Raw genomic sequence first — 25737 nt, 5'->3', positions numbered from 1 at the left:
AAAAACTGTAAAGGGATCAGGAGTTACACATTCTTGGACAAAAACGTCAAAAGGCAATCATGAGAAATGGGAAGGTAAAACATAGTTTATAGATTTATACATGGCAAGAGCCCATGTCAAAAAAATGGCAAACTTGTTGGGATCCTGCGCAGCTTTCCTTACGACCCATCCTAAAGCTCCCAAACTGGTGGGACCGTTTCTAGTTTACTAGGTCACAGATAGACGGCAGAAATCTGCTCAATCGCGCCCACTAACTACAGTCCAGTCAAAAGTTTGTCACAACTAGTTTGCTGACTCTTCCACAAAAGCACCCTTCTGTGTCATTCATCTCCCTGGAATTATATGAGCCCAACTGGTCTAACCCTTCAGATGCATTTTCAAAACTTGGGCACAGTATCCAAGCCTCAGGACTTTCTCAGGCAGACATTCACAGGTTCCTCCATCTAGCGTTCTTCCAAGTCAAGTTTTGTTCATAAGTCTCTGGAATTGGAGTCTTTCTTAAAATAGTACTAGCTAGAGACAGGGCAATCATTTCCTACTAAAATTCACAAACTGAGTTCACCAGCTTCTCAAGCACTTCTTGTAAATTTATTGTAAACAATCCTGAAAAAAAAAACACATTCTGGATGTGTTCCAAAATGCCGGGACCGCAGGGTGTGAGAGAGTTACTCTGTTTATAGGACACCCTCTCACATAGGCCATTTGCTTTCCTATGGGAGTCATGCATTCCTTTCCTCAGAAAGACAAAACCTATTCATATTCACTAAAGGAGAGTAGAACCTCGAAGAACCTAGGCAAAGATGAACAACGTTTATGAAAATTATCTTTGAGGTATTTTTTTTACAAAAGATTCAAGTTTGGTAATGAATTAGACAGATTGATGTTTTAGTTCTTCTCTGATTTAAATCTATGAAAGTATGGCTTTTATACTTTAAGACCAGTCTTAACAGGAGATAATGGCCGGCCTATGAGGTAAAATAGAACTTTTGAATTTTAATACTGTAAAAAGCATGCATCTGACATGTAAGTCACTAGTGTAATGTATGTGCAAATGTACTGTGACATTATTTAAAAGCCACATTAGAGTCATGTACTATACAAGTAGTCTCCAATTGCCTTTCGTGCAAAAATTTCAGTAAACCAAAGAAAATTGACTAACCATTTAAAATGATACACTTTCTATCTTTGATAGCGACCTTGTTAACTCTTTCACTGTTTCCGGCTAGTTTATCCTGCCAACTGCTAGGCAAGTCCGAAGATTTTCCATGCATTTCTACAGATTTATTTCCACAGGGTGAGCCTGAATGCAATTTCTCAAATGAAACTTTAATATGCTATTACTTAACATAACCTCATTCCAACCCTAGGTTCTGGCACCAGCTACAAGTGTAACAATATAGCTGCATTTCTAAAACAAGTGTAGCACATCAGTACAGTTACTCTTAAATTTACACATTTCCTCTAGGTTGTAATAACCCAAAGTATCAACTTCATAGTCTAAACCTTTTGAAATGATGTCCTGTCGCGGGCTGTTCAAGCATTTCCCATGCTTAAATTTATTTCATTAATCTCAATGCAACAACCCTGATTTCAAATTCAAGAATTCTCAGAAAAATAGGTTTTATAGGCACAACTATCTTTTTGAATGAATTGTAGTCCTCTATGAGACTATCCAATGTTAATTATTGTTTTATTACTCATTCAGCTTAACAGAATTACCATTTTACACCAGAACAGAAGTGTCTCCACCAGACTTTTTCACAGGTGTTTGTCCCCTTGGCATAAAAAAAATAAAATAAGGCATAACCATGTTACACGTTACACAGTGGAAACTTCAAATGGACTTTAAAAAATTTACAAACTGAATCAAATTACCATTTCCACTTAAGAGGTTTCGCTAACCACTGCCATACGTTAGACTTTAACCATTATTCCCTCTATTAAAAAATGCTGCAGCCAATACTGCAAGAGAAAGTTAGTGCTCCCCATAATTGATTCACACTACTGGTACAATTTCTCACACGTAGTTGTTGCAATGATTTCGATGAAGCAGAGTGGCAGTTTACCTAAAGTTTATTCAGACAGATACTAGATCTAATCAGTGGGTTAAAGCAGAGCCAAATACTATTTCTAAACAAAAGCACCCAATACTTGAAAAAACATAAGGAGTGTGCTCTTAAATTTTGAGCTCGAGATTAAAGGGGAAGATGCAGATCAATGTAAGGAATAAATATATAATACAAATGGATAACTACTCTGAATAAAGACAACTACACGGTAGAAGCACAAATTAAATTTGAAGAAAAGATGTAGTTGGCAGGCAGGTGCAGGCTGTGTTGCTCAGTTGCAATAAGCAGAATTTGTTTAAAACTTAAGCTATTTATGAAATTAGTAAAATGCATGCTTATATCACAGTACAATGGCACACTTTTCAAATACAAATTTATTAATATGTCACCTATCACTTCTACTCTCACCCAACCGCTCTCTACAACATTCAGCACATTATTTTAAGTCGATGCCCACTCTTTATGTTAATGAAGGTGCCCAGAGTCTGTTGAGTTTCAACTAGGATCATCTGCTCCTGATTATAGGTTAGGCTCCAATGGGTGGCTCTGAGAGCTCACTAGTTCTCTACAATTATATGCCAACAAACTCCAACTCATTCGTATATCCCAGCCTCAAATAACAAGTGTCATTAGGTAAGTACTTTGTCACTTATGGACCTTACACCCAAATTCGACTTAAAACACCCCTGAGAAGGAGTAGATAAAAGGACCACCTATTTAGTAAGTAAACAGACTAATGAATAACTGACACTGTAAAATGGCAAAGTACCATATATTGCTATGACAATATTAACCCAATAGATCACTTTGCACTAGGAAAAGACCCAGACAGAAGACAGACTGCTTTTTCAGGCAAGGGGGGCTCACATGTTTGTCTATAAATGGCAGACCCAGGCCACAAGTAAGTTGGCTTTCTCTGTAATAAATTAGTGAGACTGAAAGCTGGAATGGAATTGACTTCTTGGAGGATCAGCAAACCCAGATATACAAGATAACTAACTTGCAGCTTCTTTATGTAGACACTGTGGCACACAATCCTGTATTGGTGTGTGGCAATATGGCTGCAGAGCATCACAAGTTAATCCAGATCGAAGGATCCTTCATTTTTGGAGATCAAATTTTACTCCTGAATTTGACTTGGGGCAACATGCTTCACTGCTCAGGTAATAAGTGAAAATGCAGAATGAGGGGCTAAAATTTATTTTTAAAAGGGAAGACATCATTTGTCCTTCTCACTCATCACTCGTGGAGTGAGGTGGATGAGAGGATGGCTTTCAAATGGATGTTGCACGAGACATTGACTAAATGGTCCTCACTCTTCTGCATGTTCTGAATACTTGATAAACGTCTGTATAACAATGTGCCCCCCCAAAAAAAAATCTCTGTAGCAAGGAGGGCGAATTTGCAACCTAATTAAAGTTCCCAAACTAAAGTGATATAGCTTACATTGAAGTGTAAGGATGCATTATAAGGAAGAGTTCTAGTATGCATTATAAGGAAGAGTTCTAGAACATGTTTAGAAAAGTAAAGAGGCTCATGAGGTATGGAATCATGTATGAAAATACTACAGATTACATTTTGGATTTAGGAAAACAGTGGTGCAACGAATAAGGTGTGGACACAAGCTCGAAGTCAAAATTGGATCATACCAGTACATGTCTCAAATTACTTTCTCGGCCATAATTACACACACTCTACCATGACAATCTCCTTGCTGCCACAATGTAATTGACCTTCATTCATTTAATGAAGGGAAAGTTAGCAGCTACATCAACAACTAACAAGAGCGCCAAATTCTCATTTAAATCATTATATCGCAAAAAGTGGTCTGTTGGTGCACAGGGGCTAAAGTGTAAAAATATTTTGTCAGCGGCGAGGTGCCACTGCTTCTCATTTAACAAGGGACCTTGAAGACCTTGATTAACAGGCCTGCACACTACAATCTGAGCTGAACTTTTGAGAAAGTATAGCAAATGTAATAACACTCAAGAGAACAAACAGCTTGAAGCTAAGAATTTAACTGGCGTGATATTTTGGAATTCTAGATCATCCACAAACCTCCATATTTATTCTTTACAAAGTGCACTTTAATAGCGTCAGCTCGAGCCAGTACAGAATGCAGTTAATGGTTAGTAAAACAGTAGAAATCATGTTTAGGCTTCACTGGGCGCATAAGTGCCAAATACATGCCTCAAAAAGTGTGAATGTATAGCACACAGACAAGTTCACCACCCGGATGAGGTAAGGAAAAGAGCAGGTTCCAAGAGCATGCGCTGAGAGTCACCTGCTGGATGGGGTACGGCAAAGTAGAAGACAAAGTAGAGAGCAGGATCACTTTTTTGGGGCAGGTCCGTGAGCACTCCTTAACCCTGGACTTCAGATAAAAGGGATACAAAGTCAGTAAAATACAAGTAGTTAGATTTCACATATTTCCCAAATATCAAAGCTAAGACCTTGTTTAAGTAAGTCCATTAACACCCTAGTAAGTAGCAGTGCCTCATTAGCTAAAAGGGGTCTCTCCATCACATCTAAAAGCCTAGAAGCACAATATAATCAGTCTTGCAATGATTTTAATTATTGTGCAAAAAAAATTATCTATCAGTCTTTGCCTTTAACCTGAGCTATGTCAAGTCCAACACAGGCAAGTCAGATATCACCACTGGCACCTTTTTCAGTAGCACATGTAGACAATCAGCCTTTAGATTAAAGAAAGTAGGTGGTCACATCTGCATTCTACTATCCTAAGAGCTTCCATATCTTGCCATTCACCAAAATATATGACCGGGGACTGGACTGTTGTGCCAGTTCTCCAGATCCTAGGGACTCTGAATTATGATGTAATACTTGTGACCAGTATTAGCTGTTATCCCGGACCCTCAGGGGTAGGGTAACACTGTGTAGCTCATTGGCAAGAACCTACTACCTGGGTTTACACTAGGGAAGCAGCAAAGCGAAGCAGCAAAGTCAAGCGCTCCGAGATTGATATATGAACGTTTAATAATATGATTGTTGAGACAGTGCTACCTCTTTTAAAAAAAGAATACTTTGTTTATTCAGATAAGTGTACAATTGTACAGTAAAATACAACAGATCACAAAACAGGGAAATCTATATTTGTGGCAATTTTGTTACTCTTGGTTCTGGTTCTCCCTTCTTCACGACTGGTTTGAAATATCACTACATCAGGCAAAACTAGAAAAGTCTGCTAAAAACCACAGCTGTCCACACTGGGCATCATCAAATGACCAAATTAGTTCCCCACATAGGTTTCTGGCAAGCAAGTCTGTAGCAAATAATATACTGAATGAGGGGATGGCTGGATGGGTCACAGGAGGAAGAGCCAAGAGTACCAGATTGCCCACAGATGTAAGTTTGCCACTTAGTTTGGCAGTCAGTCCTTCCCAAAAGGCTTGGAACCTGATTCCACAGGTGCACAAATGCAGTTTTGGGGAGATTGTAAACGTCACACAAGGTTTCAAGCAACCAAGTTGCACTATACGAAACGTCCTGACCAAAAGTTGAATCTTTGCAACTATATGAAGGCAAATAATGTTTATAAAAAGGTTTACATATTAGTCCAACTGTTTATAGCTAGCAGAAATGGGTACATGCCTCTGAAAAGCCACAGATGCTGAAATAATTCTGAGGACTATCATAAAATCTCAGAGAAGGCTGGCCTCCTTTTACACTGTCAGACTTTTACATGCATAAAGCTACCCACCTCATTGTAGAAGATTTTGCTATTTTGTTGCCTAGACTGGGAATACCACAGGAGTTGAAAAGGTCATCTGATTTCCTGCGAATCAGATGTTCTTTCAAGATAAAGCTTAGGTCTTGTGTGAAAAAGCGGAAAAGAGTTCCAATGGAGAGGAAATTCTGTCACTCTCTTCCACTACTTGCGCTTCCCTTAGGGGTTATTACAGGTCAAGAGTGGGCTACTGGTTCAAATCTATGATGTAATCGATTACCATCATCATATTACTCTATTTCTGTAAAATACCATAAAAGAGATACAAAATATAGTGGCTATTGTAAAGTCAATTATAACTTCAAAACTAAAGACCTACATCTGGACTATTTATAAAAACAAGGGACCAGACATTACTCTTTCTTAATCCATAAATAGAACAAACCACCTATTAAAGTTTTTTAAATATATAAACATGGGTTTTATAAAAACTCAATTAACTAAGACCATTGTGTTAGGTTACATCAGCCTGTCTTCTCCTTATCAACCAAGCATGAAACAGAAATCTAGATACGTCTAAGACCAGATGGGGTGTCATATCGGTTTGAAGAATCCTATATGCTCCCTCCATTCCTTCTAGTGTCAAGTTTTCTACCTATAAAATCAACGACGTTGCTCTTGCTCCACTGTAGGCTGGACCTGAAAAATAACAGATGGGGTACATTTTCTTTCTTGTATCCACACATGCGGCACCCCTGATCATTGGTATTTAATGGTCCTAACCATTTCAACATAAAGACAAAGTGGTAAGCATCCATATCTAAACTCGGCGTACAATTTTTTTGGTTAGATTAGGTTCAATTTCATCACAAAAGGTTTCAAAGTGGTAATTGTCCTTGGCCACTAAAAAGGAGGTTGATAAAGTGCCTTGTGCATGCATTAAAAAGTTATTACATTTGAATACATTACATGATTTTTTTTTAATTCCTTTGCACTGATTGATGAACAATTCCCCCACCAGAACAAGCCACATATTAGCCAAGTCCATCCCCATAAGGGAATCTTTGACAAATTTGATCCAAGGGAATTTTCCAGCAGCAGGAAGTCTAAATATCTCCTCCAGCCCACTACGATAGAGCAATAGTTCAGGGGTAAACACAGGCGTCTGCAGAAAATTAAAGGGCGGAGTTCAGTCTGTTCAGAGATCTGTCTAAGACTTAAACTAGTCTCAGCGGTATTAGGGGAGTGCTAGCAATAATGCTGCCTCAAACCTATTTTCGACCATTACCAGTGATTTTGAGTTCTTATGCACCCAGATCTCTGCGCCGTAAAGGGCAACCGCAAGTGCCTGGTATGTATACAACTGGAGAAACAAATCTACAGTGGGACGCCTTGAAGAGCTTCAGCCACAACCCCTCAACCACCACCCAGTATGCTGCTCCAGTTTTGGCGTCCTTTTGGCAGTGTGGTGCACCCAATCCAGCTTTTCGTCTAGGGCAATAGTCAAAAAGGTGGATCTGTTCACGGGGAATGCCATCTAGAGTGGGATTTGTGTGTGTAGCATGGCATGGATTAAAAACCATATATTTGTTTTTTCTATATTTATTTCCAGACCCCTCAGCACACAAAACCTGCTAAAATGGTCAAGTGTTTTTGGAGCCCCATCAGTGACTATGCTAAAAGAAGAGTGTAGTCAGCAAACATGAAGGCCGGAACCCTCATGCCTGATAATCTAGGGAAATCATTATCACAGTTAGGAAAAGTGACCAAATCATTTAAAAAATAAGGTAAAAAGTGTGGGGGTCAGCACACAACCCTGCCTTACACCTCGCTTTACAGGAAAGGGTTTTGTACTCATTAAGCATACCGCATCTAACTTGTGAGTAGTTATTCTGGTGTAACCTCTCGATTAGGCCACAGATAGGCTGGGACTCCCACCCCAGCTAGTGTTTTCCACAGCAGGGTTTTAGGAACTAGGTCAAACGCTGCTCTGAGATCTACAAAGACAGCGTATAACCTTTCGTTCTCTAGGCCAACAGTCTTCCAGTAAATTATCTGCAATTGCTGGTTATTTTCAAATTGTAGTGTGTTCTTTCAATCACAACAGTCAGCGGAAACACAGACAAATGTGCCCAACCAACACCTAAGTGCATCTTCTAATGAGCTCCACTCCACTGCCAGACAAGATGGAAACTCTAGAGAAGGAACATTAATTTTCTCGATATAAACCTATTGCTCTGATGGAACAAGGTACAACCTTCTCCAGTATGCAGGGGAATGTTGGTTTTTCCTTCTAGATGAAAATCACTACAGAGGATAATATGCTGGACTGCATTGTAGCATAGAAGGATGGCCAAGAAACAACAAAAGGGATTTTGTTTTGGTCTGCTAATCAACTAGAATATTGCTGCTGAATAGTCTATAACAACAGATACAACTTTCTCCTGCAGAAGTGGAAAGGGGATTTTAGTCCCAGTAAGATGGCTTTCAATTCCAGTCTTGCTGGTGTAGAGATTTTTACAATGCATTATCCATTTGTTCTCAGAAGAGTCGGTTGTCACTGCTAACTAATTTTCCAGAGATTACAAAGGTTGACATTTTAGAAGAGTTGTTTCCTGAAGTCACCAACAGAGTAATTCTGCAATATCATCAGAATATTGATCTTCTTGAACTGTGGCTGTTAAAGTTCATCTCTGTATGTTGATTGATGAAGTTGAATAGATCTAATTTACACAAGATAAACATGAATGCCAGACGCCTGAAGGCCTAGCCTTAACTGCAACAACTATTGATATTCATAAGTCCTGAAAGAAAAATAGAGAATGGTCTGCATTCAAGACTCCCCTCCGTCCAGACGAGGAAAGGCCAATTTAAGGGATGTGTTGAAAACAGCTACAGTGAAGTGCAGTTTGTGGCAAAAGATCAACTGGGTTTCAAAGTTGATAGAGAGCCCCAGATTGTACACAGTATTTAACACTATTTAAAGATTTCTGTCCACTGTCTTTCAGAGGTTGAACTCTAATGATCCAGTCAAAGTAAGGGAAGAGGTGCATCCTCTAAAGGAGAAGACAAGTGGCAGGTAGACCTTTGTAAGTACCCCCGAAACTTACTAAAATCCAGTAGGAGAGCTCTCTGCTGAGATTAGCACATTAATAACTGAGGTACAGTGGTGAATTATCTAGGGATGAAGACGACGTCTAGATGCATTAAGTGTTTGCAGTTGTGACATCAGCATGCATCTTTCAATTCTGTCCCAAGCTTTTCATAACCGATGACCAGAGCAATGTTGCTGGGTACTGGAGGAAGGCTAAGGCTATGGCCAGACTTTAAAATACCATCTTGGTAACCCGCTGGTCTTGCATGATGGATGACCATTAGTTTTGAAAAAGGGAAAGTTTACTTTGCACTGGCAATCACACTGTTTGATTCGTGAAGAGGAATGAATAAAGGGACCCTGAAAGGAGATTTTTAGCTGCCCAAACGGAAATGTTGAACTGGTAAATAGCTTTCCTGAATTTACATTCAAAGCATAATGTTTTTCTTTTAACAACTGCTTGACCTTTAAGAGCTGCTAGTGCTAGCAGCTGATTTTTTGTGGTGTGTAGATCAAAATAAAGAACTTAGGCATCACCACTAGCATCTTTCATTTTTCGAAGTAGGCGAGAAAAGTCTCTTGTAGTCAAAAGGAAGATTTATGACCTTACGTTCTAAGTACAGAGAGTTAAGTTTGTGAGTTATACAGTATAAAATGTTCAAGGCAACCTTAGCAGATTATTTGTTAGCTATTTTGACCTCCTAGGGCTAACTCTTCAACAGCCACAAGAAATGGAATTTCAGAAAATCGTTCAATGTTATTCTAGTTTACACTGGACACGGTGAAGGAATAAATGTGCCTAAAGAAAAGTGAAACGTTTAAGTAGCATTACTTGATTTTCTTAAGCCTACATTTGCTTGTCCAAAACAGAATAAAAAGGAAGAGAAGGACCTAGACTTTGTCTAAGCCTGCCGTATATCAGAGCAGACTGAGAGGCACAAATTCCCATTACTAGAATGCTTCATACTTCGTGTGCACTAGGTAGTATCTAAATCCTTTACAAATGCTTGTTTAGAATGAAGCTGTGAGCACATTAACATGCATTATAGCATACTTAAAATGCTCTACGGCTAAAAATCAGTTTTAGAAGTGTGTGAGGCTGCAAGTCTTATAAGAGTTCCAAAGGAGTAGTAGACTTGGCAGATTCTAAATGCAATGCCTTCTGTACAACAAAAAGTAACTATTTTGTGAGTTGCGGATGATCACATTCTGCACCAGAATCTGTATTGTTATCAGTGTCCATATTAGGATTTGTGGGTGGAATGTCACCCAGCTCCACAGACTGCTCCACTTGTTTGGATTGACCGAACCAGCACCACTGCAGCACCGTACTGCTGTGTCTATATCCTAAACTAATTGTTCCATCAAAACGTTGAGAAAAGAGTCACAGACTAATTATTTTAGCATAGAATCAGTGAGTTCCTATGTGACAAAAGCAGCAGGTGCAGTGTTCTCTTCAGACACCTTTGGAAAAGAAAATAAACACTTGGTAGTACTACAAATGTACTGCACTGATGTCCTTCATAAATTCATATGCTTTATTTGTTAAAGGAAGTCAGGTTAGAAAATTATGATGCACTTTAAAAAAGCAATACAAGAAATTCACTGATGTATGATACATTGCATATGATCTCGTAATACTGACCCACTTAGGTGCCCCGCTCCATCATCCTCTCAGAGGCTATCACACTATAGATTTTCAATAGGATTGGTGACAAAAATGTTTATCTACACTTCTTAAAATGGGAGGAGAGAGAATAGCATGTGAATCTGTTAAAGATACCAATGCAGGATAACTGTAATTTGAGTTATTAGTTAGTACTGGATTTTGAATTTGATTGTAAAGCAATTGGAGGCAGGAAGACGCCCACCTTAGGGAAACAGATGCTGAAGGATTAATAGCATCCACAGAGGCAGAAATGTTTAGTACACAGATGCAGTGTGGACTACTTTGCCTCCCTGTAGTTGTTTCAGAGGGACACTGCAATTACACTTGTGGAATATAAATTTGGTGCTTCAGAAAGTGGGTTTTACTGCTTTTGAGTGACAAGGTGATGCAGACCTCATACCATCTTAAGATGTCTTGTTAAAAAAATAGGACAACCTTTCTTCATATGATCAAATGACAACAGCTGGTTCATAGTCCTAAAAACCTAGTTCAGTCGGAACAGAATTTCCAATATAACTAAATAATGAACTGACTTTTCAGCTGGAAAACTATGATTTGGTAAAGGGTGTGTCAGATTAGAGATTTTTTTAGATGGACATCTGGAACAACATTAAGGAATAAAAGGTTGATTTGTCTGAAGTGATGCATGGTCTTTAGAGAAAAGTTAATATGATTTCAGGGAAAATGTCCAGATGTCTAACTGTTTTGCAAATGCCACTTCTAACAAAGGGTGCCATCTTCCAGGCCAAATAATTCAAACCAGTCCTATGTATAATTTTGAATGATGGCTTAATGAGTTTTGACAAGATGGAATTTAACTCTCAAGATGTGTGAGGTTCAAAATGCTTTATGTTTCACATTGAAAACAATGGTGCTGCCCATCATCATAAACTGTTGAATCAATACAAGTAGACGATGATCTCATACTTGCTTTTGCTAAATGCAGCAGGTAAGGTAAACTTTTCTCTGCTGATACTGCTAAAGATTGCAGTTTGTCATCTTGATTACAAAAATAGAATGCATTCTATTTAAAGATCTAAATCCAGCATGGTTGACACCCTGGATATGGAAGTTATTTGCCTGCAATCTCTGGATTGCAGTAAGAGTGAAGCATTGCAGGGTTATTATGCTTCACTCTGCCCAGATCCATGCTGGGGTTAGTAATAATAAAGTACATGGTTCTCTTTTCATTTAGGCTATTACTTTTGGTATTAGCAGGATTGGAGGAAAAGCATATGTAGATAGATCATACCAAAAACTGAAAACTTTCCCGTGTGCCTTTCCCGATGCCACAGCTAAACACCATTTTTGTTTCTTTTCAAGGAAACATTGTGAATAATCCTTTTCAGGACTTTGACACCCTTTCTATTATTGCCTTGATCATGATGTGTGGAATTTACCTTATCAGACCCTTCAGATATAAGCGGGCTGTTCTTATTGGAGGGGCCACAGGGGGCATTTTCCAAAATTGTAGAGTATGGAGATGTTTAAGTAAAAAAACTCAAGGTGTTTCGGCAGTAGCGAAACAGGGAGAATGCAGCTCAAAAAAGTCACTTTTGGGGTATTTCTACTTATGATGGCAATCTTCTTAATCAGTGTACTGAGGATATAATGACTCCACATTGACCATCGCCTTTTTGAACAAACTGGACAGCTAGGTTGAGTTTTCCTGTTCAAAGATAGAGGATTCAGTGTGTATATCCTGGCAAGGCTCTTCAAGTAATAGATGCTGGCAACTGTTGGCTTATTTATTAAGAATGAAACTTTTTGGAAGGGATGTGGGGGGTGTGAGAGGGAAGACAAAGTGTCCAAAGGTTGCATTAGAAGGAATTTCTATTACAAACTCAACTGGCAATAATCGTTTTTCTTCTTCTGTACTACACTTTATTTAGTCATCCAAAGTGTGGTAGTCGACTAAGTGGCCCACAATTGTAGTAGCCAAAGATTTTGTCAATTAATACTTCCCTAATTTCCATAGAGAAGCCCAGATCAGTCCCTGTGCAAAATCCCTTTTGCGCATGGCCATATGCTGTGTTCTCTATAAATAACAAGATTGGGGAGTGTAGAGGTAAAGCCCTCCACGGGCATAGAAGGTGGATTCGTCCTCCACACAGAATCAGTTACAAAACATAAGGATCCACCTCTAGGGGAAGGAGGGGGGGGAGAGAAGAACCTGGGTTCAGATATCTAGGGTGGTGGAGGGTGTGTATCCCACTGTGGTTGGACACACACTGTGTTTGTTTAAATACCCCTCACACACCAGAATTGCCCTTGGTGTCATGCTTCATCATAGGGGTCTTCCCGCCCCGCTGCGGGACGGGGCGTGCTACGACCTGCGACTACGCAGGAGCACTGATAATGTAGTGCTATGTGTGATGCAAAAGGGAGGGTCTGAAGTGGATGTAGGTAAGTGTATGAAAAAGGACCTGGCCTCTTTAGACGTAAAAACTTTAATAGGTCAAGGGAGGCTGGTACTGTTAAAAATGTGGTGCGGAGATGTCCTGCGTAATGTGCGGATACTCCTAGTAGGTCTTTAGCTTTATTAATTGCATTTTCACTTATTTTCAATAGTCATTAAAATAAGTACACGTTATCTATACAGGAGGGATCTTGTTCTTGTCCTGACGAAGATGCCTTGCTGCATCGAAACATGTTGACCAACTAGGAGTATCCGCACATTACGCAGGACATCTCCGCACCACCTTTTTAACAGTACCAGCCTCCCTTGACCTATTAAAGTTTTTAAGTCTAAAGAGGCCAAGTCCTTTTTAATACACTTACCTACATCCACTTCAGACCCTCCCTTTTGCATCACACATAGCACTACATTATCAGTGCTCCCACGTAGTCGCAGGTCGTAGCACGCCCCGTCCCGCAGCGGGGCGGGAAGACCCCTATGATGAAGCATGACACCAAGGGCAATTCTGGTGTGTGAGGGGTATTTAAACAAACACAGTGTGTGTCCAACCACAGTGGGATACACACCCTCCACCACCCTAGATAGCTGAACCCAGGTTCTTCTCTTCCCCCCCCCCCCCCCTCCTTCCCCTAGAGGTGGATCCTTATGTTTTGTAACATATGCTGTGTTCAGCAGGGGTTGGCTGATGGCAAAGGGTTGGGTGGAGGGCTTGGCTGCAAGTTAGGCCTTCCGCCCAACCCTTGTGCAGGAACAGGGTTAGGCTGATAGCAGTGTGTAGTGTGCAGGAACAGGCTGAAGGCCAGACCCTGCATCCATCCTCCGCTGCCCCCAGCCAAAGTCTGTGCACAGCAGAGGTTGCCTGATGGGAAAGAGTTGGGGCAGTGGCCGGGTGCTGGGCACTTTTCAGAGCCCTTATACTGGCAATCATGCTTCATGACTCAAGTAAAAACAGGAAATATTGAAAAGTGTGAACCCTTTAAAGAATACTTAGTAACTTTTCTAAATGTTAATATACCTGCAGGTCTATCACCAAAACACAGTCTTTCCAATCCAATGCCAGTAATACCTGAGCTATAGACCGCATCCTGAATTTGTCCTTTCTTAGAAACCAATTCAGGAACCTGAGGTGTAGAATTGGAAAAAGACTGCTGTTCCTCTTGATGGTATCAGGAAGTACTGAGAATTACACCCCTGCCCAAATTCCTGCTCTGGCACTTTCTCCACTGCCCCCTTCTGCAGCAGGATAGCCACTTCCTGCTGCCACATCTAACAATATTATAAGTGACCCTTGAAAAGGAGGAGGGGGGGCAAGAGGATGTGTGCTAGTTGACAGGTAGGGCTTACCCCTTTTCTGCGATCTATTTCCATGAAGTGGTCTTTTAGATGGTCTGGTAAATTGGGTGCCACTTAGGCTGCCATGTCCCAGACTGCATGTGTGTAATGAACCAAAATACATGCCGTGTTAAGACTGGAAGGCAAGAATTCCTGCAGCAAATACTTTTTTACCCACTGTCTCCAACTTTTTGGATTCTCTATCCAATGGGTGTGATGGAAATGCACCGGGATTGAGTCATGAACTGCATGAACTTTGACCCACTAAACCTTCAGGTGATGGGTGAGTGGATAAGAAAACCGATCACTCAGAGCTGATAGCTCTGTGAACAGCGGGAGCAGTTGAAGGTTTGGACCATAGTTACTTCAATGTTTACAAAAATGCTTAATTAAATGGAACCAGTGGTTTGCTACTGGAAGGACTCATCTGGAAAACATCTTTTAAGATGTTAGGTTACATTCTCAAGTTAGTAGATGCAATTCCAGGATTTCTGCAGCTTTCCTTTCTTTGGATTTCATCCAAATCTATAAACTGACAAGATTGTTCTTTCAATAATCCTGAAGCTTCCCATCTGGACTGGTCACTTCAAATCTAGAAAAGTGTCTCACACTATCTGTGTAGTTGTAGGCGGCGCCGATAACAGCGTTGTACGCAGCGTCAGATCAGAATATATTTGAGGCAGACAGTCAATTGCTGCTGTCTGTGGAACTGGAGTCAGTGGAAGTCTTGGCTCCAAACTCATTTGAATTGGTGTACTAAGTGGCACTTCAAACTGAGGCATCTCTGAATAGAACACATAAGGCACCAAAGACAGTGGGATTCTATGTCAGGACCGGAGGATTCGGATTAGGCTTTTTCTTTCCACACTTTATTCTCCAGCAGCCATCAGTTTTCATAAAAGAAACGCAACAAACTACACTTTCCAAGATGCTCAAGGAAATGACAGAAGAAAACTTTATCAACAGTGTCCAATCACGAAGCAGGGGCCTTCCATGACTTCCTCGGAGGACGCTCTCCCCTCCTCTTTCTTCGCTGCTCCAGCAGCATTAAAATAAGTGTCTTGTTTTCTCTATTGGTTTTCGCTGATTTAACGGTGAAAAAATGCTTTAATTAGGATGTTTTCTCGAGCGCGCCGATTTCTGTGTATACGCGCTTGATTTATGTTGCACTGTGACATGATTTATGCTCTTTTAGGTTAGCGGCTGCGGGAACAAAGCTTGTTTCCTTCGCGTCCGCTCTGTTTTTGTGGAAGCTCTCTGCGCGGTGCAGCCCTCCCGGCGCTAGGGGACCGCACTTCCTTTGATCTCTGTGCCTAAGCGCCTCTCACTCCCGCGGGGGCCGGCAAGTCGTTCTTCGGCTTTGGAGTGGAGTGGAGTGGAGACTCTCGCGCCACCGTTAGTCTGTCTGATTTCACGCAGGGGGAAGATTTTTTTTTTTTATCTGACTTTTGGTTAGCGCTTGATTGATCCTTTTATTTCTGACAGAAGAGAGCCCTGCCTGGAGGTTGAACACCCATGAAACGGGTAGGAATGCTTCTTGATTGTGTATTAAGGGACCAGCCCAGGCAGAATTTACTAGCTCTCATTAACATAAGGGCGCAGTGGTCCCCGGCCTCAGGCCTCATAAATTGACACCTTAAAGGTATATATAATTCAGTACAGGATAACCCCCTTTATTAACCCCTATTACCCGCAGTCCTCAATTCTTAAGGAGCTATGGAGGATTTTGAGGACTACTATAAGGAAGAGGTTATTTACCTTCCCATAGATGACCATTTTTGCCAAGTTATGGACACCTCCATCCTCAAGCCAGTCTCAGGTGGTAGCGCCTCCTGAGAGGAAAATAAATTAGCTTCAGGCCCAGCGCCAACAACTCCTCGTGCCGAGGGAAGACCTATCTGGAGCTCAGGAACCCCAACCTTGGGGCAGCCTTCCACCGCTGCCTTAGACCCCAAACGTAAATGCGTTGAGGACGCTGGGGTAGACACGGACGCATTTGTCCGCTTGAAGAAGGCATTTATGGACACTCACTCCCCTTTAACCCACATTTCCCCCTCAGAGGACTTGGCGGGACCTTCGGGATATCCTGATGTCTTACCTTCGAGGGACCCAGGTGAGTGCCCCCAGACCTCAGACGGGGATGGAGACTTGGGTAGACCATAGCGCCGGGCAAAAGCAGCTCAGACTCTACAATCTGATGCAGGGAGTGATATGCTACACCCTTATGATCTTCTGCACCCAAGGTCAGCGGAATGGACACCAGCCCCTAAGGTAGCAGCATATATGGCGGCTAGACTTCGGAAACCTCTTGATAAAGAGGTTAGAAGCTGCCTCTGAGCGGAATGCCCGCAACCGGCCCTAGAAGGGGAAGTCTATTACGCCAGAGATGGACCCCAAGATGGCCACTTTTCTGGCCAAGTTTATAAGTGAGCCAAAAAAAAGGCATAGATCGTTCATGGAGGGCATGCCAGGATAAACTCCTGGACATGGCTGGTCTGCTGGCAAAGATTCTCGATATGGCGGAGGACGCTAAGGCCTCGGACACGTTCATATCCCCAGAGGCCCTCTCTAGTTGGGCACAGAGAGCAGTCATTTTTCTGGGAAATGCAAATACTACAATTTCCACAGAACAACACAGGTCGTTGTTAATCAAGATAGATTCTAAATTGGGGGAGCTAGCCACCTCCGAAGCTGGACCCGTAGCGGAGGGTAATCTCTTCGAAGACCCCTTTGTAAAGGAATTTGGTAAGCCCAAACATTAAGCACATCTTTACCCCGTGTGTTTTTGGCGTAGCCGGTCGTGGCAAGGGGTGCTCAACCAGCCGTACCTACAATCAAGCCGCCTACAAGTCCACGGAGAGGACAATGGCAGGACCCTAACAAGTATGGGATCTTCCATCTGACCAGATAATATCCACGCCGCAGGGGCAGTAGAGGAAGAGGAGGTGGTTCCTTCAATAATCAAAGAGGTGAGTTCAGGATTCAGGGGAGATACAAAATGGGGGGTAGACTGCAAAATGTTGCCGACAATTGGGCCTCCCTAACATCAGACGCCTGGGTCTTGCAAATAGTGAAGGTTTTCAGATGGAATTTTTTTGAATATCCTCCCCAGTTGGCTCATCCAAAACCACTTTCTTTTTCAAGGGAACAGATGGAGTTAATAAATAAGGAAGTCTCGAATCTCCTGAGGAAAAAGGCCATTGTGCCCGCAACCATCCACCCTCAGCAATATCTTCCTGGTCGAAAAGAGGGACGGGGGTTATCGCCCAGTGATAAACCTCAAAGAGTTCAACGAGTGGCTCGCATACCGCCACTTCAAGATGGACCAGGACTGGATGGTCTGCCTAGATCTCAGAGACTTCTCACGATCCCAATATTTTCCCCTCACAGACGCTTCCTTTACTTCCTGTGGAAGAACCAGATTCTCAAGTTCTCCTCTCTTCCTTTCGGTCTATCCTCCTCTCCGTGGTGATTCACCAAGGTGATAAAGCCGGTGGTGGAGCGCCTCAGATCGGAGGGGGATCAGGCTGATAGTATACCTCGACGATATCCTCATAATGAACCAATGCCCTCGCTGCTTGCTCACCCAACTGCAACAATCGGTAGACCGGTTAGAATCCCTAGGTATTGTGGTCAACGAGTCCGACCGCATTCCCTCACAGAAAATGCAATTCTTGGGTTTTGTGGTAGACTCAGTCAACGCAACTCTGAGACGTACACTTGCAAAGCCCACAATATCTCTTAGTCATCTAGCCAGGTTAGTTAGCCTCTCGTCATCAATACAAGCCATATTTCCGGGCCCCCTCCACTACAGGGCCCTGCAGCGCCTCAAATGCTCACACCTTCACAGAGGCCTCAGGTACTCACAGTTTGTGCCTCTCTCGGAGGAGGCCAAGATCGAACTGCAGTGGTGGATCTCACACATGGAGGCGTGGAATGGTTGGGCCATCTTCAGATCCCACCCGACCTAATGATAGAGTTCGATGCCAGCACCTCAGGCTCGGGTGCCCGGTGCGGAACTATATCTACAGGAGAAAGTGGTCCTCCACGGAGTGGGATCTTCATATAAATTGCCTGGAATTAACGGCAGGGTCCTTTGCTGTGAAATATTGGACCAAGGACAAGGCCCAGTGTAGTGTTTGCCTCAAGATGGATAACGTGGCAGCGATCCAATCAATAAATCACCTAGGGGGACGATATCCAAAGCCCTATCGGATCTGGCACGGGACATCTGGGAATATTTTCTGGCCAACCAGATATCGCTTTGAGCGGAGCATTTTCCAGGAGTGCAATCAGGTTGCGGACTGGTGTTCCCGCCATTAGAAAGACACTAGTCTATGGAAATTGCACTCCAGGGTATTCCAGGATCTTCAGTTGCGTTGGGGCCCCCATCTCGATCGACCTCTTTGCCTCCTGGCTAGATGCTCAACTGGAGAGGTATGGGGTTTTAGGAGACAAGGGTACCCCGATATGTGAACCTGGGGTGATAAGGAATGGTTAAGAACAATGGTTCAAGTATGGCCCAAAAGGTCCTAAAGAAAAAAGGTGACCCAAGAAGGGGCACTGTTTTTTAAGAAGTGAAATCAATGCGGTGGGGAGCAAGAGAGAGTACGTAAAGGGTCATGTAGGTCAGAAGATGACAGGTATTTATTTAAACATTCAATTTTAAAGTGCTCACATAATAAGAAAGCGTGGTGTGAAATAGTGATAGTGGTTTTAAAAAGGCATCGCATTGACAACAATATAGTAGTTGAACTCCATAATAGATGTTTACAGGTTATAAGAAATAAATGTTGTGGAGAGGTACAACAGCTGGCGCCCGGATCCAGAAGCGATAGCGGCAGATGCATTTCTTCAGGACTGGAGTGCAGAGGAAGGTTATGCATGTCCCCCTTTCACGATGATAACGAGACTGTCCACCCAAGTGCGGACTGGTACTGATCACACCAATCTGGAGGTCGCAAGCCTGGTTTCTGATGGAACTTTCTTGGGATTCTCTAATCAGTCTACCCCAGTTTCAGATCTCGTCCGAGATCCTCAAGGGAATCCCCATCACCTCTTCCTCAAGGGCGGTCTTCACCTGATGGCCTGGCGGGTTTCAGGCAACGTTGGAAAGTGCCGGGCCTTTCGGCAGACGCAGCCTCCCTGCTTGCAAAATCCTGGGCAGAGAGCACTAACAAGAGGTACCGCTCTGCCTGGTCTAGATGGGGCAGTTGGTGTCTTCAACAGGTGGATCCAATGGGGGCCGATGTTGTCCAGGTCCTTAATTTCTTAGCCACTTTGGCTACTGAGGGTTTGGCATACAGGTCAATCAACACATTCAGATCGGCGAGATCGACCGGCCACATCCCAGTTGATGGTCATCCGATTGGGGAACATCCACTGGTGTGCAAACCCCTAAGGGGGATAAGGCTATCGGTGCCCACAGAACCTCGGTATTCCGTCCTATGGGACGTTAAAGTATTACATTTGTTTCGCTCTTGGCCATCCAATAAGTACCTTTCCAGGAAACAAATGTCAGCAAAATTAGCAACGATTCTGTGCTTGATATCCTGCCGCAGAGTTTCCGACGTGAGAGCCTTGGATCTCACAGATAGAGTATTCACTCCGGAAGGAGTCACATTTCATATATCTAGGAGAACAAAATGTAACTCAAGTTCGGTTTCCTACCCAGCCTTCCCGGATGTCCCGAAATTATGTGTGGTCAGAGCACTCAAAGCCTATGAAGTGGCGACAGTAGATATATGTCCACAGGGCATCAGACAACTGTTTATAGCTCTCACTAAACGACACGGGGCAGTTTCATCACCCACAATCGCAAGATGGATCCGCTGGGCTATTCAAGAGGCGGAAATAGATACCTCACATTTCGGGGCTCACGCTCCCCGTGGGGCAATGGCATTGAAGGCCTTTTCTCTGGGAGCACGGCTGGAGGATATCCTTAATGCCGCGGACTGGTCATCAGACTCCACCTTCCTTCAAAAGATTTTATTTCAAGCCAGTGATATTGCTGGCATCTTTGGTGGTGGACAAGCTTTAAATAAGCCTAATCTGAAGCCTGCGGTCCTGACAGTGTGAAAAAATTTCTTAGCTATCGTAAAGGAAAGTTTCAATTAGTTTAAAGACGCAGAGGCAAGGATTAGCTCACCTGGTCTTTTATGTACCCTCTCAGAATACTTACGTAAAGAGTAACATATTCCAATTTCCCTGATTGTTGCTGGCTCATTTATTGATATTTTGACACTGCTATTAAAGTTGAATACGCTTGTGGTTGGAATGAACGTGTGATTTTCTCTATTCTGGAGTTACAACGTTCTCTTTATTTGACTTGGGTGCAGACACCAATAAACAGGAGTAATATGAAGACTTGATGGATGTGGTGACAGGAAGAAAGAGGAGGGTAGAGCGTCCTCAGGGGAAGTCATGGAAGACCCCTGATTCGTGATTGGACATTGTTTTTTTTTTTTTTTTTTTTTTTTTTAAAAACCTTTATTTAACAGCATGTGCAGACAAATACGGGCCTACAACCCTCAGGCCGGCCTCGACAATAAAAGGGCACATCAGCAATCAATTATACAACTCAGCAGCATATCAGTACCAGCACGAATAGACCAGGTTACGTTATACACAATTGTGCCGCCGAGCGCCAGGATGATGAGGTTTAATTTTTATAAAGTTTTGAAATAAGTCCATAGCAACAGGTCTGGAAGGATCCGAATCAAAGCAATGCAGTTAGGACTATAGTGGGCAACGATCATCAGAAGAGGCAGCAAGCATTATCCGTAAGGTAATCAATCGCACTCAATGTAATCAGGATAGAAAAGAAGCATATCACATGACGATCCCCAAGCACTACCCACAAGTTCCCAATCCTCCCAACGACCCAAGAAATAAGAGAGGAAAGAGCAAGCGGGAAGGGTAAAGAGTAGAAAAGGAGAAGAGAAAAAGAGAAAAGGAAGAAAGAAAAAGGAGGCCCATAGAAAAAAAACCAACAAGGAAATATACCCCCCACCCTACACGCATGCAGAGGCTACGGCCTACCCCCCCCTAGCAGTGTGTCTGTCGCCCCAAAAGAGTACCCGAAATGTAGGAGAAGAGTAAAAGAAGAAAAAGAAAAAGACTGTCACGATTAATCGGAGGAGGGCCAAGGATCTATTCAATGCAAGCAAAAGCGTTACCCGCGGTCACCCAACCCCAGGCCCCGACCTAACACCCACGCTACATGTACCTCCAACAGTCACAAGTCCCAGTCCCAGCCATACACGTATCAATATGCACCAAGAAAAACCCCCCTCCTCAGCCTTGGCCCCTTCGAATCTGCAGTCCAACAGAATCCAATTGCAGTACAGCCAACCTGGGCAGGATGGGCCACCATGGAGTCCGTTGCAGAAATCGAGGTGTAAGAGACAAGTCAAACTGGAGTGAAGCTCGATAGTAAAGGACCGCAGATTGCGCCACTGCTATGCCGTGGCTAGTACAACAGGGAGCAGGACGATGCATAAGTTCCAGAGTAGCGGCCGGCCGATGTACAGGAAGCAAGTCCAGGAGGACGCTCAGAAACGTGGCACCAAAGGACAAAGGAGATGGGCAAAACGGCGTCCGAGACACAAGCTCCGGCCACACCAAGGGAGCAGTATTGTCAGACTCCTCCAGGGCAGAGCCGACGAGTGCCGCAGCGGGCACTGGGACACGACCCCCCGTCACTGCCACATACCTCAACTCGGATGATCCACCGACAGTCGACTGAAGATGTGGCTTAACATGCCGCACTGGAGGATCATCATGGCCAGCTGAAAAAGTCCAATCAAACCGGTCCCCCAGACCAGTGAAAGAGTCGCAGAAGGCCAACCGCAGGTCCTCCAGTGCTGCCAGGATGTCGCGAAGCCCCAGCGGTGGATCAAGGATGGAGGGTGCTGTTGCGTCCGCCATCTTAGGCAAGCAACCACCAAGCGCCCCGGGAAGCAAGCCCCCCTCACCAGCCATCGGTATCTGGAAAGCGACGAGCTCTCTGCGGGGCCCCGGTGGTGCAGGAAACGTGGAGGCAGCCGGTCGTGGAGAGGCTTCAAGGACAGGGGAATCTGTGGTGCAGGGAAACCCACCGGCAGGACCAGGGTTCCCGATGCGGAAGATGGCGGCCGCTGCTGTAGACTGCAACAAAGAAGCGATCCCGGCCCTCTCCCAGCTGGGCCGGGATACAGTATACGGGAGCCGGATACAATGTTGCGAGCGAGGCGCGCTGGGCAGCCGAGCATGGAAAAGGCTGCTGCGAGAATCCCAGCGCCGCGCTCCAGGTCCGGTGCACCGGCTCCTCCCTCTCCACAGCGGCCGCTGCTATCGTTGTCGCCGCCGGCCGTCCCCACTAAACAATAGCCCGGCTGCGACCGCTTGGAAGGCCGGAATGGTAACCGGGGCTCAACTCCGCCGGGGCAGCTCCGTTCTCGACCGGAGTCACAGTAACGTGGTCAGGAACGTGGCGCTGGTAAGCGTAGGGCTCGGAGGCGCAGGATTCTTGCCAGGATATCGACGAAGGGCGCAAGGGTCGGCGGAGCCGAAGAGCTAGGCGGCCATCTCGGCTGCAGGCTAGGCTCCTCCCCGTGATTGGACATTGTTGATAAAGTTTTCTTCTGTTATTTCCTCGAGCAACTTGGGAAATGTAGTTTGTTGCGTTTCTTTTATGAATACTGATGGCTTCTGGAGAATAAAGTGTGGAAAGAAAATGCCTAATCCTCGCCTACGCGTCCTTAATAGAATTAAAAAGTTTCATTTACGATAGCTAGGACATTTTTCATTCTTCTCCTATAGATCCAGTCAGTGCACCAGAGGGGACGGCAAGGCACTCTCATAAATACTTCTATCATAGCTTGCAAAATGTTAGCTGAACCCGCTCCAGACACCGGATGCTCTGGATAAGAGTACACCAACACGAGATGAGGAAAAGAAGGTGAAGGTGGAGTCAAGTCCATCAGCGTAATCTCCAATTCCAGTTCAAAAGTTACTTACTGTGGCTTTTTGCAGACAATGAGTCGAAGTTGGATGTTTTTTTTCTTGTAATGTCTTTGTTTTCCTTAAGAAAACATGGTGGATGGCGACGACTTCGAATAAGATTTCAATCTGTCTCAACCTCATTTGACGGCTCAGACAGCCTTCCTTGGAACGAGCCAAAGATTTTTGCCACTGCATTCCTTTATTAGCTTTTTGGATGCATCTGATGGCAGAGGCAGCTCAACAATCTGTTCAGCTTCAGCAAAACTTTAGCAAGAATGAAGCAAAAGTTCTGGAAAAAATTATTACTTTCCTTTGTATTGCCTCCAGGAACACTTACTATATTGTGCATGTAAGGTAGTCCCACAGGACGAGGTGTGCGCAAACCAAACAAAATATCCCAAGCTGACAGATGTTGATCGGGCACTAAGGGCATTACTAATTCATTAGATGTAGCCACAAGTGACTAGTACTAGGTTTATTTATAACATTACACACAGACACCTTCCATGAAATTATGCATAGCTAACTTCTATTCAGCTGGGACATTTAAGCATAGTCAACCTTTTGGTGTTCCAGGAGCATTTGGTTAGGTTGAGAAGCAGTGTGTGAAATATGAATCAAAGGCAGTTAAACTACTGTTTTTTTTGTTCTGCATTTCCAAATTTGTATTGCAAAATCCCTATATGGGAGTCTGTTAAGGTTACTGAAATATGGGAGCAGTCCATTGACCACTAGTTTCTGCTCCGTTCCCCCACATAGCTCCTCAAGACCAGAACTTTGCTCCCAGTCCTTAAGTCTCCTGTTCGATCCTGCTTTAAGCCTGATGCCTCCCACTATTGTTGTGGTAACTGGGCATTTATTGAATTTTGGCTTTAATTAGAATTGTGGCATTTAATTGAATTTGGCATATAATTTAACTAAGTTTTGCATTTGTATTGCATCTGTGGTTGTTCAGGTCTGGATCTGGCTTCGTCCAGTTACACAGTCTTCCCCTGCTGTTTTTTCTGCCAGTACCATGCTCCCGCACAGCCCCTCCCAATCCCAGGATTACTTATGGAGGACGTTACGCAGCCGGTGTGCCAAAGGTAAGCTCATCTGCGCCTGCCCGCACCTGGAACGCATCCAGGCCCAGACGCCTGGCCCGCCTGGACCACCCACCACGGGCCGATACACTGCTAGGTTACGCCTGGAAATGAAACCCGGATACTGAGGCGACAGCTGCTTCACTTCAATACCACGATCAACTAAATGACCCTTCATCTGCCAACACTGCCACTACTCCTGCAACACAACCTTCAAAGGTTTCCATGCCACTCCCACCCAGAAGACCACTAACAACCTGGAACCACTCCAATGTATCATACTCCAAGCCCGTTCCCTCTGCAAGCATGCCACGGAAATATGGGACACAATCACCACCCTCTCCACTGATGTTGCCTTCATCACCGAAACCTGGCTCAACCTCTCCTCGAACTCAGACATCGCCACCCCTGATGGCTACAGGATGATACACCGAGACCGCATCAAGAAACAAGGGGGAGGCATCGCCATCATCTTCAAGGAAACCAAACTATGCACCATCACCAACGAAGTACCCAGGCCTTTCATGGAGCACATCAACTTCCAACTACAGACAGATGTGAAGATCACGATAAGGGGCACACTCACCAACAGACCCCCGGGATCCCGACCTACTTTCTGCGACACCATCTCTAACCTCCTCGCACCCTGGCTATCGACTCCCACAACTAAGTCCTACACGGCAACCTCAATTTCCACATCGACGACCCAAATGACACCAAATCCGTGACCCTCCTATAGAACCTGAACAACAATGGCCTCACCCAACAGGTCACTGAACCCATGCACAAGCCCTGACTTACACTCAACCCCATCTTCACGTTCAGCGTCCAAATCAAATTCAGCTACACCACAGAACTCACCTGAAGTGACCACTCCATTCTACACTTCAACATCGCTGAAGCCCCACACACCATCACTCTGTCGCACACCTCCTCCCACCGCAGCTGGAGCAGGGTCACTGAATCCCAGTGGACACAGGCCCTCACCACCACCCAACCCGAAGCCTCAGCAGACCTCAACCAGGCCGTCCAGAAGTTCTCCACCTGAATCACCTACAGAGCCGACAGTCGCCGCAGTGAAACCAGCAAAAGCCAACAAACTCTCTAAACATGGCAACTGGTACACCCCAGAGCTCAGGACCACCAAGCGCAACTGCTACCAACTGAAAAGGCGAAGGCATGTCACAAAGAAACCCGCAGACAGAGCCGCCCACAAAACAGCCCTCAGCGACTATCACCGGCACATCAAGGAAGCCAAGAAAGTAGCTATCACTGCCGAATCGACATCACTGCCAACCACACTAAGGAACTCTTCAAAATAGGCAAGGAGTTCACCAAATATCAAAAAGAGACCTACCCCGAGAAAGAAGTTTATATTATTATATTTACTTGCACTATA

General features: G+C 44.0%; 1 protein-coding gene across 32 annotated transcripts in view; it reads right to left on the bottom strand.

Annotated features, from left to right (window-relative positions):
* Positions 1 to 25737, bottom strand: part of MICAL3 (microtubule associated monooxygenase, calponin and LIM domain containing 3) — a 1875796-nt gene that overhangs the window by 921866 nt on the left and 928193 nt on the right. For 23 of the 32 annotated variants that reach the window (XM_085652129.1, XM_085652139.1, XM_085652136.1 and 20 more), the window contains one exon: positions 4354 to 4443. The exons of the other annotated variants lie outside the window; for them this stretch is intronic. In XM_085652129.1, the coding sequence (XP_085508255.1) occupies positions 4354 to 4443 (90 nt within the window). The remainder of the gene's footprint in view (positions 1 to 4353; positions 4444 to 25737) is intronic. 32 annotated transcript variants of the gene reach the window in all.

Source organism: Triturus cristatus, chromosome 4_1 (assembly GCF_964204655.1).
Source record: "Triturus cristatus chromosome 4_1, aTriCri1.1, whole genome shotgun sequence".
Lineage (NCBI taxonomy): Eukaryota > Metazoa > Chordata > Amphibia > Caudata > Salamandridae > Triturus > Triturus cristatus.
Note: the sequence above shows the minus strand (reverse complement) of the source record. Positions and strands in the feature narration are given on the sequence as shown.